The 19,325-nt window shown below is 39.2% G+C and overlaps 1 protein-coding gene across 1 annotated transcript in view; it reads right to left on the reverse strand.

Annotated features, from left to right (window-relative positions):
* Positions 1-19,325, reverse strand: part of PARD3B (par-3 family cell polarity regulator beta) — a 693,368-nt gene that overhangs the window by 320,253 nt on the left and 353,790 nt on the right. The window contains 4 exon segments of the mRNA XM_030579423.1: positions 1,409-1,537; positions 2,622-2,761; positions 7,218-7,576; positions 16,643-16,768. Of these exon segments, the coding sequence (XP_030435283.1) occupies positions 1,409-1,537; positions 2,622-2,761; positions 7,218-7,576; positions 16,643-16,768 (754 nt within the window).

Genomic DNA, 19,325 nt, shown 5'->3' on the forward strand with positions numbered 1-19,325 from the left:
GATGGACAGGTTTGTACATTTATTTAGAAATTCTCGCCTTCATGCCCATACATACAGTGAATTTAGAGCTCAAGATCTTTCTAAATAGGGCTTCACCAAGGTCAGCATGGTTGGCAGCTCTGGGAACCACTAATTAGCAATGTTATCTCTTTAATAAACCTGGGATGGATTTGATAGCATTCCATCACTAATTTTTCCCCTTACATAATTGCTCAAGCAAAAAGGAAAATTAAAACAAAAATAGATTAGCTCAGCACACTTCATTTTGGCTCTGGATCAGGAGTACATGTACAGGAAGCAGTGGCTAGTAGCTGCAGAAAGACAGAGGGTCACATCACAGCAACTAACCTACTCCAGGGCTTCCGATAGTGGCGCAGGCAACACACACACTTTGCTCAACAAGGATTAAGTGATAACAAGGAAACAAGAGGAAAAGTATGAGAAAACATACCAAAGTGGATTGCAAAAGGAGATGGTGCTAACAGGGGGAAAAGCGAAGTCCTGACAAAAGGAGAAGGCAAGTTCCTCAAGTAAGAAAACAAGAAAGGCCATTTGTTTTCTTCAGAGAAAACAGAATGAGACAAAGGCAGGAAGTGCTGTCCTTCCTTTATCCTGCAGCGTTCTCACTGGAAAGACAAGTATATGCATCAGTTGAGATAAGGGAAAAGAGATGGCCTTCTTTGAGAGGAAACAATATGTATCTCTACATTAATGGACTCCTCCTCTGAATATTTAAGGTGGAAAGGAATATGGTTTCACATTCAAGGTTTCCAAAAGCACTGCTCTATTTGACAGTAGTACACTGGCTTAGTAAATTAATGTGAAATCTGTTAAACAGCTTAAGAACAGCTCACACAGAACATTTGCCAAGAAAGCAAGGTTCTCCCCTATCAGCCCTGAGACCTACTATAGAATTTTCCCTTCAGCACATATAACCGCCACACAATTTGCCACAATTGGTATTCCCAATTTAGGAGATGCCAGTACTGAACAACGGCACTGTCACTATTGTGTAGGCAAGCTTCAGAGCCTGTCAGCAACCAGTGTCATTAGTCCATTACTTTCACAAGCAATGAAATTCACCATATACACTCAAACTTAAAACAAAACCCTAAGCATAAAAAAAAGAGTACTTTATTTTCAGGCATGCTCAATCTCATCCTTGCATAATTCATTTACAGTATTCCCTTGTGAATTATGCCTATGATGTCACTTCTGGGATGAAAATCAAATTCCAAAGAACTGCATTAAATAATGGGTAAAATTAAATATAAATACTTCTCCAAGACCAGCCTTAAATAATAGCCCTTCACTGGCTTCTCATCCAGCGGCAGTTTACTTGTATTTCTTAGGTCAATTTTTAAACAAAGAGAACTAGTCTGATTCGGCATAGCAGAAAGAACATTACCAGCTCTCGAGGCAGAAAGGCTTCCTCCTGCCGAGCCACGATCAGAGAGACAGTCTCCCCTTGCTTAGTGCTTCTCAACATAGCCACTAGTTCTTCTTGGGTCCTGCCAGTGACATCTCTGCCGTTCACCTAAAGGACGTAATTAGGAAACAAACAAACAAACAGTAACTCTGACTAACAAGTGCTGTCTTTGATTTTCTAAACTGGGAGAGGTGTGGTTCAGTGGTCTGAGAACCAAGAAATGTTGAGTTTTAAGGGTTGTCTGCATGATCCGTAGCACAGACCACAGGACCATGAGTTGCAGCACACACTGAAGTGTTGAGCTGTGACTGCCCTGTGTAGACCCTACTAGCGGGAACTACAAAGTACCTAGCTTGCATTGATGTAGTCTTCTGGGACTACATTATTGCAAATTAGACACCTGTGAGTTCATGCTAGCAAGGTTTATATAGGGCAGTTACAGAGCAACACTTCAGTGCGTGATGAAATTCACACCCCCGTAATCTGCGCTGCAGAGCCATGCACCCAAGCTCTTAATTTGGTTGCCACAGCGAGTTTCCTCTCAGGCCTGCACAAATCACTTATCCTCTTTGCTAATTTTCACCATCTGTTAATGGGGATTTATAATACCTACCTGGCAGGGGTTTTGTAAAGATTAATCAGTTTGAAAAGCTCTTTGAAAATGAAAACCACTAAACAAGAGGTAAGTAATATTGTTTACATTAGTGCTCTTTGAGGTTAGCAAGTAAAAATAACCCCATAGATAATGAGTTCATAAGTCATACAAGTATGAACATTTAAAACCGAGAAAATACAATGCAACTGATTTAAAATATGCATTAGAAAAACATTCACAGTGAATACACAGATTCTTGAATATTATTTCAATTGATGTATCTATTTTCAAAATCAGACAGCCATTTTATCAGCTCTCCCTTATTTGAATGCCTTGCAAGACTATTTTCATAGGCACCTGATTCTGAACTGTATATTTAAGTGAACAAGCAGTATGAAAGCATGGTACTTTTAAAAAAACCCAACAACATACAATATGGGGAAAATATGGAGTTTAAATTAGGAACATGCCATGCTATGCTGGTCACTAGTAATTACAGAAAATACGAATATATATAAAACATATATTTTAAAAGTCAATAAACAATCTTTAGTGGTGAGAAAGGAACGGATGTTTGATATTTCCAGCTCTGCTAACCTCCAGTATTCGGTCTCCTGACTGCAAACGACCATCTTTGACTGCTGCCCCTTTTGGCAAAATATTCTTCACAAAAATAGGACCAGGGCCATGGATTGAAGAGTCTCTGGTAACCACAGTGAAACCAAGTCCTTCAGGACCTAGCGTGCAGATAGAGAAGGCTCATTGTAAATTTCAACAAGAAAATGATATTCATTAAAATAACGGGACAGTAAAATTTAAAAACATAAGTATCAAGAGCAAGCATTTAGATTAGCTTTCAACGAAAGCTGCTTCAGCCATTGAGCATGATTTCATGGAGGACCAGAAGAGTAAGTATTTCGCCACTGTCAGAAGAGAGAGGTTCAGACCCTGCTGTTAATATGCATGGAGGGCTCACTCTAAATATAATGCCTCTTTCCCAGGTAGTTTTGGGACTGCTTTAGATATTAATCCTTTAGAGCCAAATCATCTCATAAAATAGTTTGCGCATAGTGGTGTAAAGCAAAGAAAATTATGGTAAAAAAATTAGGCAAAGCAGCACAAATACAGGAAGGGGGATTGACTGACACTATATTGTGTGCCTATAATCAATGACATGATTGTTACCCAAAATATGCTCAACATTCAATTAAAGGCAGAAATATGGTGACAGTGATGAAGAGCACAATAACTTTACACCATTCAAAGGGTATGGAAAACTTTACTTAAGTCTCGGTAATGTGGAATGACTCGATATTATCTTAAGCAGAAATCTATGCACACTTAGGTTTTCATCGGTCCGGCAAGGGTCTGGGAGATTGAGGTTATCAAAGCCAGCCCTGCATATTGGCATTAAAGACACTGCTTCACATGATATCTCACAAGTTACAACTTCAGAGAACTTGGAAGAGTGCTGAAGGAGCCATGTCAAAGTGATTTTTTTTGAGATCCTTTCTGTCCCAAGAGTGAAGGAAGACAGAAAGAAGGAGATTCTGGTAGAGAACTGTTGACTAAGCAGTGTAAGGTAGCAAGTTTTAATCGTGAGGAACATTGACCTATCTCTTATGGAGAGAGTGGTTGTATAGATTGGATAGCCTCCATTTTAGCAGAAGGCGAACCAAGCTTCTAGGGAACAGCAGGATGTTTAACAACAAAAGGAGTGAGTGAAGCGAGGGAAGGACGAACAAATGAGCATTTATTTAGCGCAAAATCAAGATGCCACGAACCAAATTAATCAAGGCACCAAGAGAAGAAAAATTTTAATTGCCTGTACCAACGCTAGGAGTGGGAATAATAAACGAGCAATTAAAAATGCTCATTTATGAGGATAAATTCAACCTTGTTGATATTATTGAAACATGGTGGAAAAATCTGTATGATTGGAATGTCAACATCTCTGGTTATAACCTATTTAAGGAAGGATCAAGTGTGCAAAAAGGAATGAGTAGCAGCACTCTGTGTCATGATGGCATTGCCTATTTCCAAGCCACTGACCAACTTTGGAAGCAAATAATCTTGAATGCTTATGGATCAATGTTTTAACAGTTAAAGCACAAGACTGGTACTAATGCGCGTCTGCTCCAGACCACCAAATCAAGAGAGAAGACAACGACTGTCTCCTTAAGCACCCGTCTGTAATATATAGTGAAAACTCAACATAAGCGATTTCAAATTTGGGTGACATATGCTAGAGTTCTCATGCTGCCAGTATTAGAACACCCTTGCAATTTCTAAAAGTCATATATGACTATTTCCTAACACAAAAAGTGTGGCAGCTATAACGGGAATTCTATATTGAACCTCACCTTGACAGCTAAAGAAGAATATATCATAGAACTAAAAATTAGTGGTAGCTTAATTCAAGTGATCATGACTATCTTACATTTGTTATGTGTAAACAGAATTTAATAGAGCCAATGTTGCAAAGCAGAAAACAATTATGAACCAAATCAGCTGGGAGAAAAATTTAAATAAAAATATGAATGATAATTGGGAACTGTTTCAGAACATTTTACTCGATGCCCCAAAAGCCACAAATCGAGAAAGCAGTCTATGACAGTTTAAAAATAAAAAATAAACCTCAGCCTGGTTCAAAAGGGAAGCAAAAAAGCAGCAATATAAACAGAACAAAAACAACCCCACTAATAATAAATGTAAAAAACGGGGCACTGATAATAATAAATAGAAGTTATTTGCTAGGAATTGTTGAAAATTGATAAGGGACGCAAAAGGACACAAGCAGAAATATATGGCCAGCAGAGAGACTACACAGTAAGAAAGAGGGTTTTGTGTTTTTTTGAAAACCTCACAAATAAAAGAAATCTTAACAATGACATTGGTCCATTATTGGACGGAAATGGTAGAACTGTCAGTAATAATAACGAAAAGACAGAAGCGTTAAATAAATATTTCTGTTTTGCACTTAGGAAAAAGCCAGATGATGTATTCCTATCAGACGATGATGGAACACTTTCCATTCCAACAATAATTACACAGAATGATAAACAGCAGCTAAAGTTACACACCTTTAAATCAGCAGTTTTAAAAGAGCTGACCAAAGAACTCTCTTGAGTGTTAACTGCTTATGTTTAGTAAGACTTGGAACACTGGAGATGTTCTAGCGGACCAGAAAAAGATAACATTTTACCAATATTTAAAAAGAGTAAATAGGATGACCTCAGTAACTATAGGCCTGCCAGCCTGACAGTAATCCCAGGTAAAATAACAGAATGGCTGACGCGGGACTTGAATAATAAAGAATTAATGTTTTTATAATACCAACTAACATGAGTTTATGGAAAATAAAACTTGTCAAACCAAATTATCATCATTTTTTGATGAGATAATAGGTTTGCTTGATAAATACACTTAAACTTCTGTAAGGCATCTGGCTTGGTATCACGTTACATTTTGATTAAAAAACAGAATACTAAAAAATTAACATGGCACATATTAAAATGGATTGAAAACTAGCATACTGATAGCGAAATATAATTGTAAATAGGGAATCAACATCAAAAGGGTGTGTTTCCAGTAAGGTCCTGCAGGGATTGGTTCTTGTCTCTAAGCTATTTAATATTTTTGTCAATGCTCTGAAAGAAAACATAAAATCACTACTGATAAAGTTTGCAGATGACACAGAGTGTGGGACTGGTAAATAATGAAGGTGATAGATCTGGACTGCTTAGCAAAGTAAGTGAAGGCAAATTTCAATACAGCCAAATATAAGGTCATACCATCTAGGAACAAAGAACAGAGGCCTTACTTACAGGATGGGGACTCGATCCTGCGAAGCAATCATTCTGAAAAGGACTTAGGGGGTCATGATTTATAAACCGAGGAATATCAAGTAGGAATAGGGAGCTAATATTATCTCTGTATTGGGCATTAGTGCAACCACTACTGGAACACTCTGTCCAGTTGTGGTATCCACATTTCAAAAAAGGATGTTAAATTGGAGGAAATTCAGAGAAAAGTCAAAAGACTGATTAAGAGACTAGAAAACATGCCTTACAGTCAGGGCCGGCTCCAAGGCTTTTGCCACCCCAAGCAGCCAAAAAAAAGCAGCGATCGCGAACAGCGGCAATTCAGCGGGAGGACTTTCACTCCGAGCGGGAGTGAGGGACCCTCCGCCGAATACCTGAACATGCCGCCCCGCTCCGGAGTGGCGGTCTCAAGCACCTGCTTGCTAAGCTGGTGCCTGGAGCCGGCCCTGCTTACAGTGAGATACTCAAGCTTATCAAAGAGAAAGTTAAGGAATGACCTGATCACAGCTCATAAGTATCTACACTGGGAGAATAAAGAATTATTCAGTTACACAAACGAAGGGATAACAAGAGCCAATGGCTGGGAGATGGAGCTAGACAAATTCAGACTAGAAATAATGTGCTGATTGTAACAGTGAGAGCAATTAAACATTGAAACAATTTATCAAGGGTTGTGGGAGATTCTCGATCATTGGACATTTTAAAATCAAGACTGGATGTTTTTATAAAAGATGTGCTCTAACTACTGGACTTGATGCAGGCATTCATAACAGGAACTCCTCTGGCCTATGTTACCTATCATGAACCACTTATCGGGTCAGACCAAATGATCATAACGGTCCTTTCTGGCTTCAAAATCCATGAATTACAGGGAAGTGCCTGAAAGCTCCACTCCAATTAATCTGTGGGGCTGCACTGCACGTTCTCAAATTTAATTGCTGCATCCCATGTACTTGCTCTAATTTATCGTTCTTTTAAACTATCCCCCTTGCACACTCAATACAGCTGCTTCGCTTCAAATTATGTGGCCTCTGGATCTTCTAACTACAAAGCCATGGAAATTTTGTATTTGTTTTTCCTGTTCTGCTCATTTTTCCTAAGTGCAGAATGCAACAGCATCATCTTATATGAACTTTCTCCCCCAACGACATCACACCAGCATGTAAAAACAAAACAGGGCAGGAAAAACGTGGCAAGAGTCCCCAGTGACGTATTCGGAACACTGTGTTATCTTTTACTAAAGTATTAATAACTAAACTGTTTAAACACTCAGCTGGTCCGGTGCCACTAGTTCAGTTAAAAGTTAAGGTACCAATACAGAGAACATGTAATTGTTACATTACGTCACTGCTCATTGTTTACCCTTTACCTTTCTTAAGGTCTATCTTTATTCTCTTTGCATTTTTCTTGTTGCCGAAGCCCATCAGAGGAGACAGTGATGGCGAAGATGGTTTCTTACCCAACCTTGGGAGATTGGGGCTCTTAGCGTGTTGTAGTGTTGCCTGCAGATCTGTCTCCAGGCTGTTCATTCCAGAGAGGTCTAGTGTTTTCACAGCTGGTTTCGTAAGAACAGGAGGTGGAACCTTTGTTTTTGGAACTCCTTCATCATTTGCGAGCAAACAAAGGGGAGCAATGACAGACTTTTCATATTGTTCACGATTATATGGAGGAACCACTTCCAAGAAGACACTTGAAGATTTCATTGCCTGACGGAAGATATCCTGAGCCCTTTAAAGAAAGGCATGAAAACAGATACATCAAAACCAGAAAATCTGCGTGTCACAAGGTTTGGGGTGCAATACAGACCAGTAAGGAGTTGAGTCACAGCCTGCCTACCAGCTTGAGTGCCTTGCAATGCTTTGCTGCTGCAGCTTCCAGGCTGGGCCACTCACAGTCAGCCTACCAGCATGCAAGTCACACCCTGGTTCAGCAGCTCTAACCTTAGCTGCCTGTCTGCAGCCTCACACCGACTTCCACCAGCCTCAGTTACTACTTGCAGGGTGACCCCAACACAATTCCAGTCCCAAATTTTCCCCAAACCATGTCTTCTGCAATGTCCTGTCTCCAGGACAGTTCAGAGAAACAATAAGGTTTGTTGTTCCTCTAAAGACACAAAAGCACATCACAGCTTATTAACTTAACTGGGGTAAATATACCCTTCCCTACAAACACAGAACTGAGCTAGTTTATAGTGAAAACAAACCAAGTTGATTAACAACTGGACATAGGTTAAGTGATATCAATTTAAAGGAATAAAGCTAGACAGGGCTACATACAAATAAAAGTGAAAACATGAACATAAAAGGCTAAAACTTAATCTAGAAAGTTATAGGTTTTGTTCTAAATGGCTTCCCTCATCAGTCTTCCTCCTTTCCACCCCGGTTGACATTTCCTCAGTCAGGACCTCCCACAGAAGACAAAGCGTTGACTTCCCTTGTCTTCTTAAGTGTCAGCTATATTCAGTTTCCAGAGACTCCAACCCCTCCATGGTTGAAGAATCCATATTTCTCATCTTGCAAGAGCTCTGGCCTCTGATGTCTGTCTAGTGAGGGATGACAAAGACGGCTTCTATTTTTGCTTACATCTTCTAAAGTTCAATGCTTTTGTTTCAAGGGGCATGACGAACTCATGCTGTTTTTCCCTTCCTTTGGATTTCCCATTCCCCTGTACATTAATGGAGTTTCCACTGTTTTCATTCCACCATACTTAATATACATAGGAGACAGGTAAATAGCTGCTTTCTCTCCTGTCTGAGAGGGAACTTGTTTCTCCGTTTGGCCACAGACTTTAAAGCATAGTATCATTAAATATCCATATTTCATCATATAGTGTTAATCCATACATTTCACAATAATATTAACCACCAGTGTGTCACTTCAGAAAAGACCTCACTCTGTACACTTTTATAATACAATAGTATTGCATAAATCAGTTGATTCAGTTGCTTGTCACTTCATGTTCAGCTGCCCCAGTCATTACAGACCAGTAAAACTTTAAAATGGGTCCTTCTGAGGGTTACTCCCTCCCTACAACATAAAGTTTATTCAAGCTGTGAGTAAGGTGACATGGAGTCTAGTGGTAAGGAAAGCTCCATACTCTTTTCCCCCTATTTGTTAGCTTAAAAACTCTTATATTTAAAAATGGATCTTCATTGTCTTTGCCTGAAAACCAGGCTGATCAGATAATCAAATATACATATCTTTGTCTAAAGCAGACCTGTTTACCCAGTCCCCCTGAAATAGTTCATAGAATCGGAGGCCTGGAAGAAGCCTCAAGGGGTCATCTAGTTCAGCCCGCTGCACTCATGGCAGGGCTAAGCATTATCTGACCATCCCTGATAGGTGTTTGTCTAACCTTCTCTTAAAAATCTCCAATGATGCAGATTTCACAACTTCCCTAGGCAATTTATTCCAGTGCTTAACCACACTGACAGGAAGTTTTTCCTAATGTCTAAACTCCATCGCCCTTGCTGCAATTTACGCCTGTTGCTTCTTGTCCTATCCTGAGAAATTAAAGAGAATAATTTTTCTCCTTCCTCCTTGTAACAACTTTTTTATGTACTTGGAAACGGTTATCATGTCCCCTCAGTCTTCTCTTCTCCAGACTTAACAAACCCAATCTTTTCAATCTTCCCTCATAAGTCATGTTTTCTAGACCTTTAATCATTTTTGTTGCTCTTCTCTGGACTTTCTCCTATTTCTCCACATCTTTCCTGAAATGTGGCACCCAGAATAGGACACAGTACTCCAATTGAGGCCTAATCAGTGCGAAGTAGAGTGGAATAATTACTTCTTGTGTCTTGCTTACAACACTCCTGCTAATACATCCCAGAATGATGTTTGCTTTTTTTGCAACAGTGTTACACTGTTAACTCATGTTTAGCTTATGAACCACTATGACACTCAGGCCTTGTCTACACCACAAAGTTGCAGCGCTGGTGAGGGAGTTATAGCGCTGCAACTTAGGAGGTGTACACATCTGCAGGGCATCACCAGCGCTGCAACTCCGTTTGCAGCGCTGGCTGTACACCCGTTGAAACTCGGGTGTAGAGGATCCAGCGCTGGTCATCAGGTGTAAACACTCACCAGCATTTTTCTTGACCTCCGTGGAATAAACAGGTATCCCAGCATACCAGAGGAAGCCTCTCTGGTAATCAAGCAGGTCTCCTTCCCCGCGGTTTGCAGGGGGGTTAGGGGAACGCGAGAGCAAACCGCGGGGAAGCAGGTCTCCTTCCCCGCGGTTTGCTCTCACGTTCCCCTAACCCCCGTGCAAGCAGATCTCCTTCCCCGCAGTTTGCAGGGGGGTTCGGGGAACGCGACAGCACACCACGGGGAAGGAGATCTGCTTGCACGGGGGTTCAAAAAACACTGGAGCAAACCGCTGGGAAGAAGACCTGCTTGCAGGGGGGTTCGGGGAACACCGGAGCAAACCGCTGGGAAGGAGACCTGCTTGCACGGGGGTTCGGGGAACGTGACAGCACACCGCGGGGAAGGAGATCTGCTTGCATGGGGGTTCAAAAAACACCGGAGCAAACCGCTGGGAAGGAGACCTGCTTGCAGGGGGGTTCAAAAAACACCGGAGCAAACCGCTGGGAAGGAGACCTGCTTGCAGGGGGGTTTGGGGAACACCGGAGCAAACCGCTGGGAAGGAGACCTGCTTGCACGGGGGTTCGGGGAACGTGAGAACAAACCGCGGGGAAGGAGACCTGCTTGGGGGGTGGGGGTGTTCGGGGAACACTGGAGCAAACCGCAGGGAAGGAGACCTGCTTCCCTGCGGTTTGCTCTCGCGTTCCCCTAACCCCCCTTGAAGCCGCCCAACAGCGCTGCAGTGTGGCCACATCTAACACCACTTGCAGCGCTGGTTGCTGTAAGCGTGACCACTCCGCAGCGCTGGCCCTATACAGCTGTACTAATACAGCTGTAACAACCAGCGCTGCAAAATTGTAGATGTAGACATACCCTCAGATCCCTTTCTGCAGTACTCCTTTCTAGGCAGTCATTTCTCATTTTGTGTGTGCAACTGCCTGTTCCTTCCTAAGTGGAATGTATTGCATTTGTCCTTATTGAATTTCATCCTATTTACTTCAAACCATTTGTCCAGTCCATTTTGAATTTTAATCTTATCCTCCAAAGCACTTGCAACTCCTCCCAGCTTGGTATTGTCCTCTATACCATTATCTAAATCACTGATGAAGATATTGAATAGAACAAGAACCAGAACTGATCCCTGCGGAACCCCACTTGATATGCCCCTCCAGCTCGATTATGAACCACTGATAATTACCCTCTGAGAATGGTTTTCCAATCAGTTATGCATCCACATTATAGTAGCTCCATCTAGGTTGTATTTCCCTAGTTTATCAGATGGTCATGTGAGAGAGTATCAAAAGCCTTACAAAAGTCAAGATATACAACATCTACTGCTTCCCCACATCCTTGAGGCTTGTTACTCTGTCAAAGAAAGCTATTAGGTTGGTTTGACACGATTTGTTCTTGACAAATCCATGCTGTTACTTATCACCCTATTATCTTCTACATTTCTGCAAACTGATTGCTTAATTATTTGTTCCATTATCTTTCCAGGTACTGAGCTTAAACTGACTGGTCTGTAATTTCCCGGGTTGTCCTTATTCCCCTTTTTTATAGATTGGCACTATATTTGCCCTTTTCCAGTCCTCTGGAAACTCACCCATCTTCCATGACTTTTAGAAGATAATCACTAATGGTTCAGATATCTCCTCAGTCAGCTCCCTCAATATTCTAGGATATATTTCATTAGGCCTGGTGACTTGAAAATACCTAAATTGTCTAAGTAATTTTTAACTTGTTCTTTCTTTATTTTAGTCTATGATACTACTACCTCATTTTCATTGGCATTCATTAAGTTAGATGTCCAATTGCTACTAAACTTTTTGATGAAAACTGACAAAAAAATCATTTAGCACTTCTGCCATTTCCACATTTTCTGTTATTATTTCTGCCTCCAGCCTCCCACTTAACTGAGTAACGGGCAAACCCTGTTCTTGGTCTTCCCTCTTGCTGCTAATGTATTTGTAGAATGTTTTCTTTTTACCTTTTATGTCTCTAGCTAGTTTAATTTTGTTTTCTGCCTTGGCCTTTCTAATTCTGTCCCTACATACTTGTGTTGCCCAGTTTAAACACACTTTAATTCCAGTGTCTATTCAAAAGTCTTAATACACACCATGTGCATACATCACACAAGAATATTAATAATCAGAGAGTTATTAGTTTTCAAACGGTAACTCAAAGTCATATTTTGTTCAAAGATTACTACAATAGTGTTTACTGTCTGAATACGGGGTGCTTAGGGTCACACTGTACAATATTTCTACATGTCTTGCTGAATACTTGGAAATTGTTTACAGCTATGAATTTATTCTACCAACAGAAAACAAAAATAACTATACATTTCAAAGTAAAGCAATCCTCTTTCAAAAGTCAACAGTAAACATGCAGTAAGATTTGCAACATCACAGTATTTTCCTACGCTTTGAATAGGAATCGGGATAAGTGAAGCTGGCAAGATCTCTGGGCTGCTATGAATGCTGCCCACTTGCAAACTCCTAAGTTGGAGTCAACACAAGAAAGACCGTTCTTGGGTGAGGAGGAGTAGGAAGCAAGACTCTAAAGGAGAACGCTGACTAAAACAGTTATCTCATAACTGGAGAGGAACTGTAGTGGGAAAGATGGTGGGGCGTAGCATTTCTCCAGCAGGGTTCTCCAGAGACCCGGAAGAGGAAAGTGCATAGCTGCTTCCAAAACAAATATGGAAGAGCAGAAGCCTGGAGCAGCAGCACAGCTCAGGGCATGGACATGCAAAAACAAAACAAAAAAAACAAACAAACCCCACAAATTGGCCCTGAGTAGAAGAAATGTTCTATTCTTGCTACATGTAAAAGCAGGAAAAGAAGAGAAGACTATCTCATTAACAAAAACCTACTACTCCAAGCCAATGCTTGCAATTCAATAACAATCTTAGTATGAGGAGAAACTGATGATAGACAGTTGCCCATTTTAAACAGCATGGCCACAATTAAAAACTCGCCAATTTCCTTAGACAATCTTATCTCAATATTTACAACATAGCCTATTATAATAAGTAAATAAAAGAAATACTAAAGTCAAGTTATTTAAGGCAGATTTGGAAAGTTTTTAAGCACAACCACTGTATATTTTACATATTCACTAATAAAAATCCCTTCACAATTTTTCAAAGACACATTGAAAGGGATCTCTGGACCAAATTCTCTCTAGATTAATCTGGGCAGAAGAGTTTAAAAGTGCCCCAACTCTATTATACACACACAAGATAAAGCTCAAAAATGCTTTAAACTACAGTAGTGAAAGAACTATGCCTCTCAGTCCATCAGACATCAGAGTTGAAGGTTATGCCTGCTTCTGTACCATACATTGTTTATTTCAAAAAAAAAATCTCTCTCATCCCTAAACCACTAGCTAATAGATATTTAAGAATGTAAAATCTTCACTTAATTTATCTCAGACCACTCCCCATTCTCATATCATTGCAAGCGGCCACCTGACAATGCACTATATGGTGGCTTAAAAGCTGATTTTTAGGAGATGCATATTTTAAACATATCAGAGAGAGAGAAATAGGAGATCTCTCACAAACTAAAAATAATGGTGAGAACACCAATAAATCTGTACGAAACCTAGAAGCAGGACCTGAGGGGAAAATAACTGCCAGCCCCTCCCTCTCCCCACCCCGTTTTTTTTTTGTTTGTTTGTTTTAAAGAAAAATGTAATGGGCAGTGAAAGTCAAATTCTTTGAGCCCCCAAATGCATACTTAAAGAAATAAAAGCCAAAGACTCAACCAAAAGAGGTGCTAAGATCTTCAGAATCCAGCAGAATATTAATTTAATAACACTAAATGAAAAAGGAGACTCACGGTAGAGATATACAAAACCATTATGAACATGAAACTACAACAAATTGCCTTCTAGTGAGGAACAGCAACCTTTCAGAGCAGTATTCAAAAACTGCCATCTAAAATAGACAAACTGAAAAAGAACATGTAATCACTACAGCCTGTGCTAACTATTGAAGGACCCTTTGCAATCAGCAGGAGAAACCACGACCTTACCACTAATACAGTCAAACTGATTACTCTTTCTGTATCAGTAGCCAATGCAACAAGTACTATAAACCCCTGTCATTTGACAGAGGCATCAAACTTTTGTACCCCCGATTCACTTCAGGTGATGGGGCCAGGAAGTAAAGACTATTATCTTACTCTTGTAGGTTACAAGGGGGCCGGAAGAAAATTAAATCTTTGGCAAAAACTGAACAAGTCTCAATCTCTCAGTTTAAAAGGGAAACTGACCGAGAACTGACAGTTACTGTAGTGCTTCCAAGTATTCCAGAAAGCAAGCAGTATTGCAGAGAAATCAGAGGGTGAAATTCTCCACATCGCTACAGGCCCAGAGGCATTAAAAATCTATAGTGTGTTCCAGAGGAGGCAGGAAGGGGACTGCAAACATCTACACAGTTATTCAAAAATTCAAAAAATAATTTGATCAATGCAAAAAATCACTTGAGAAAGTTGTATTTTATTTTCTTAACAGAACACTAGCTGCTAGGTAAGACCATTGGCCTTTACATTACAACCCCATAACTTAAAATTCATTTGACAATTTAGAGATCAAATTATTAAGTGGTATAATTGATAACTAAATAAGTAAAAGGGACTGATTTTGCAAAAACTAGCCTGCAACAAATACCAACATTATTTATATATAAAAGCTTTACATCAATTACTTATTGACTTATTACTAGCATATAACAACACTGCACCAAATACCAGCATGTGTACCTGTGTACAACAATGCTGGACCACATCTACAGTCGTACTGCAACACGTTTGCATACTTGCATTCTTACCTGTATAATACGTCACCAAAAATATCTACCTATGTAGTAGACTAAAAATAGCTATATGAAAATACAAACAATATAGGTTGATGGCGTTTTGTTATGTTTAACCTTACACATCACATTTCGATCTACTGTTTTTCTTGCCTAAATTTCCCTTTTCTCAAAATTTCCCTTTTCTGGCATGGACTAGAAATGCAGAAGGCACTCAAATGTAGCATTCAAACTTTTTTCAGCATTTCAGTTTTATGGGACGAATGCCTTGATTCAGCAGTCCATAGAATTCAGCAAAGCACTTAAGGTGGTCCTTAAAATTAAGCAAATGCCCAAGTCCCATTAACTACACTAGCACCTGAGTAGATACTTCTAGCTAAGCATGTGCTTAAACATGCTGAATAAGGATTTTTCTTAAGCATACACTTTGCTGATTTGAAGCTGAAGTGACCAGGTTTTCCTAGCATCATCTGTGAACATTTGGCAGGTGAGAGCAGGGGATGCATGGGGCCATGGAACTCTGTTATGATGTGGAAACTATTTTCCACTGCAGGTGGGGAAAGATTGACAAGTGTCAGAACCTAACCAATCATCAAAACGAAAATGTACCATGGAATAGATATCAGATATTTTGAACATGTACAAACCAGGGAAAAGGGAGGGGACCCCACAAAAACCTTAACTACTAAAGCATAAGATCAGCACTGTTTTTAATCAAACTACTGTAGATCTGCACATATTCATATGTAACACTGAAAATTTGCATTGAGCATAAGCACTGAGCATTTGGCTTATGGTTTAAACTGTTAAGCATCAACTCCCCAAAGCCCTCAACAGATTTTGCTGTCTGATGAATATCACTCGTGTCTTTTAATATAGGGATTAAAAATAAAAATAAATTACTATTTATTTTAAGCAAATATTTGTGACTACGAAATTTAAGAGGCTATTCATTCCAGCAAAAAAGTCTTCTTGAAGGCACACATTATCCAAAGTATTCTGTTACATAAGCCAGGTAGGGATGGACAATAAAGTCAAAAGATTTTAACTCAAAACTACAAAATGTACCACCCTATGCTTTTAACCTAAAGTAAGCCTTGCAACTTAGTTCAACTGCTGTACATTTTGTGTTAGAAATCATTACTTTAACCATTTTTAGACACCTGAAAAGAGTTGTAGCACAAGAGATTCTCTCTTCCTTAACTATTTACAGAAACACCACACTCTCAGAAGTTGTGGGCACCACCAAAAATACCATATGTTCAGTTTTGGATACATTAATATTAGAAATTTATCAAAAAATTGGAAGGAAATAAAAGACAGGTAAAAAAAGTAAGTGGGGGTGAAGGGACTGACTTTTAAAAATAAGTTATGCAAACTAAATCTATACAGTATTGTTTGGCTAAACAATTACTAATAGGTGATAATGTAACTCCAATAACTTTCGGAAGTGTAAACACAAAGGAGGAAGAGGATTTATTTAGGATGCTCCAAAGGCATGCAATAAGGAGTAACGAAATACAAAAGCATTGATCTAAGGAAAAATTTCCAAACACTGAATAGTATCTCATCGGAAGTAGTGTTCCATTGTTTGAATTATTTAAAACTGGAATGGACAAAACAATTTAGAATACATTGTAGGAAGTTCTACTTCACTGACAGGTGAAGGTTTTTCCAATATTATAATTTCTATGATTTGAGTCTATGATGGGAACTATATATTACTGCATTTGGAAGTTTCATGAAAGAGAATTATGATGCTTTAGTTATATACATATTTTATGGTATTTTACTTGCACCATGCTACGTTAATCACCTCAATAAGTACAGCATTATAGAAAATTCTGGTGGTTAACAGAATCAATTAAGTAATTAAGCAGCACTCACTGTGCAAAGGTTTTATCTACGAGGTCCACATTGTTAATTTTCACAATACATTCATTTTCATGGAAAAGACCATCACGCCTGGATCTGCTGTTCTCCTCAATGCCACGGATAAAGAGTCCTAGAATCCTGAAAAGCAATAATAAAGCTGATGCTTATTCTATATTAGATTTGTATACAAGACATTTATAATAATTACAAATAGATATTGGTCTCTACTGAGGAAGGAACAAAGTTCTTCTTACGGTCTACTAATCACACCATATTAAGTCATTAGTCTAAAGGAGAGATTTCCAAAATTTATTTTCCATTAACGAACAAGGACTCCAAAAAGAATACGAAACCAGCCAGTATAATTTTAGTCTGCTAACACTGTTGGTAACTGTTCTTAACACTTCAAAAAGTGCTAACCGCATTAATCTGGGGTTGGAGAAAGGGAGGAGGAAACCAGCCCCATCTTTCCAGACAAAACGGTAGGATAGAATTTATGCAGGACGGATACATGTTAACAAATAAGATGGAATCAATTACAAGGAAAAGGTTAAAGATAAGTGCAAAACAGTGATTCTAATTGTACTAGATCAAAATACAGAGGCATTGCTACAAGGAATTGGAAGCCCATTTCTGCTGACGAAGGGATGACATGCACAAAGAACAATCTCTTTCTAGTCAAGTCCAAAGAAACCGAGAAATTAGGCTAATCTTGCCCGTATTGAGGCCTAGGATTTCTTGAACCGCTGCAAACCACAGTGATCCAGGTGGAGGGGCAGTGTGCATTTGTTATTAAAATTTTGAAAAGCCCTCGCCAGGAGATCTGGGTTGTATTCCTATGGACTTCCTATACATTGTTTCTCAAGTCAGTTAAATCCCCACTGACGCACAGTTTCCTCATTTCCATGAGAAATGAGATCAATGTTAATTTCCTACCTCACAGGGGTATTGTGAGGTTTACTATATGAATATTTGTAAAGTGTTTTCAGAAGCTCAAACAGAAAGTGTTGCAGACGTGCAAAGTAAATTACGTAAAGAAGAGTCAGACTTCTGCCTTAGAGAGGCTGTTGTCCTTCCCACAGCATGCTAAGCCCTATGCTAAGCACTAAATCAGCAAATGGGAATGATTTCAGGTAGAAAACTGTACTTGCTTGAGACTGGATTAAAAACCTGGGGTGTCACCAAGACTAGTCTAACATTCCATGTAATTGAAGACTTTGTGTGTACACAGACACGTTATAATCCTATTTTTATGCATTAACCTACACATACCATAACATAGATGACATTTAGGATACGTCTACACTGCAATGTAAAATCAGGGTTCAAACTCAGGCTTAAGCCTATATTAGTCCTTCATCTACACACAGAATCGTGCTAATCCAGGGCCTGGACCCAGAGTCATAGGACCCCACAGGGGTGGTGGGTCCAAACCTGAGTCAAGTCAGACCCTGGGTCCAATCCCTATTGCTCTGCAGTATATATGCAGTCTTAGTAGATTTGAGCACTGGGAGATCCCACAATCCCATGGAACAACTCTCTCTTCCTTTGGACAATCAAGTTTGGTGGAGATTCAACTTTTTCCACGCTGCACCACAAACCAAGGGTTAGAGCGGCCACATTTCGGGAGGGTGCTAGGAAATCTGGGATATGGTTGGTTGGATTTGAGTCTGTGTACTGCATCATGGACATCGGAGCCCCGAGTTAGGCCTGGGTTAGAAAATTTCCAGTCTATGGTTGACAATCAATGTAGATGCTCAAGAACTGGGTTTTCTAACCCAGGATCTACTGACTTGGGTTCCATTAACCCTAGGCTTACATTATAGTATAGACATAGCCTTAGAGGCCCTTTTTATTGGTTTGACTCAGTAAAGTATCAATATATAATTTTCAACTTCACAGTTCCTTTACACCAGTACTATTCATCTGATTTGTATTTAAATCTACTAAGGCAAAAAGATATGAGTTTTGTTTATCTACAATTTTTTTTTAAGTGTGCGTTTTCCACTAAGAAGCATTACTAGATTGGAATTTTGCATTGTAATAAATTTGTCATGTAGAAGATCCCCTAATAACATTGTAGCGTATGAAAGAAAGCTTTTTATTTGAGGGCAGGCAAAATTTGATAATTTCCATGAATACCAATAGAAACAGCCAATTAGCTGCAACTACGAGTTAAATATTACAATTTAATTTCAAATAATTACATTAAGATTCAATCTAGTAAAAATAAGGAAATTAAAGAAATTGAAAATTAAGTCTGTTGCTGTGATCTTAACTAATCCCACTGTGCCCAGAGTCAACAGCCACATAGAACTATAAGATCACTGACTGGCCTGATATTCTCCATATGTGCTGCATTATCTGGACATATGGGTTGAGTTAAATATACTGTGACAGCCTAACCTCATTACTTTTATTGTATGAAGTCTCAACTTTAACATCACGTTAATGTGATTTTTAAATTTAATTTCTTTTCTTTTATGGTAAGTCTAAAGTGCAAAGAAAATGAAAAACTATTTCAACTAGTTATTGTTGCTCATTTGTATATTAAAGCCTAAGTGCCAAGCATTTTGCTTAAACTCATTCTGAAAAAAACCAAACAGAATAGGATTACACAATGAAACATTATTCCTAAACGTTATTCACTCAAGATGAATACCTGAATTAGTGTAATATCAATACTATTCTTATT

The sequence above is a fragment of the Gopherus evgoodei genome, chromosome 11 (genome assembly GCF_007399415.2).
Source record: "Gopherus evgoodei ecotype Sinaloan lineage chromosome 11, rGopEvg1_v1.p, whole genome shotgun sequence".
Classification (NCBI taxonomy): Eukaryota; Metazoa; Chordata; order Testudines; family Testudinidae; genus Gopherus; species Gopherus evgoodei.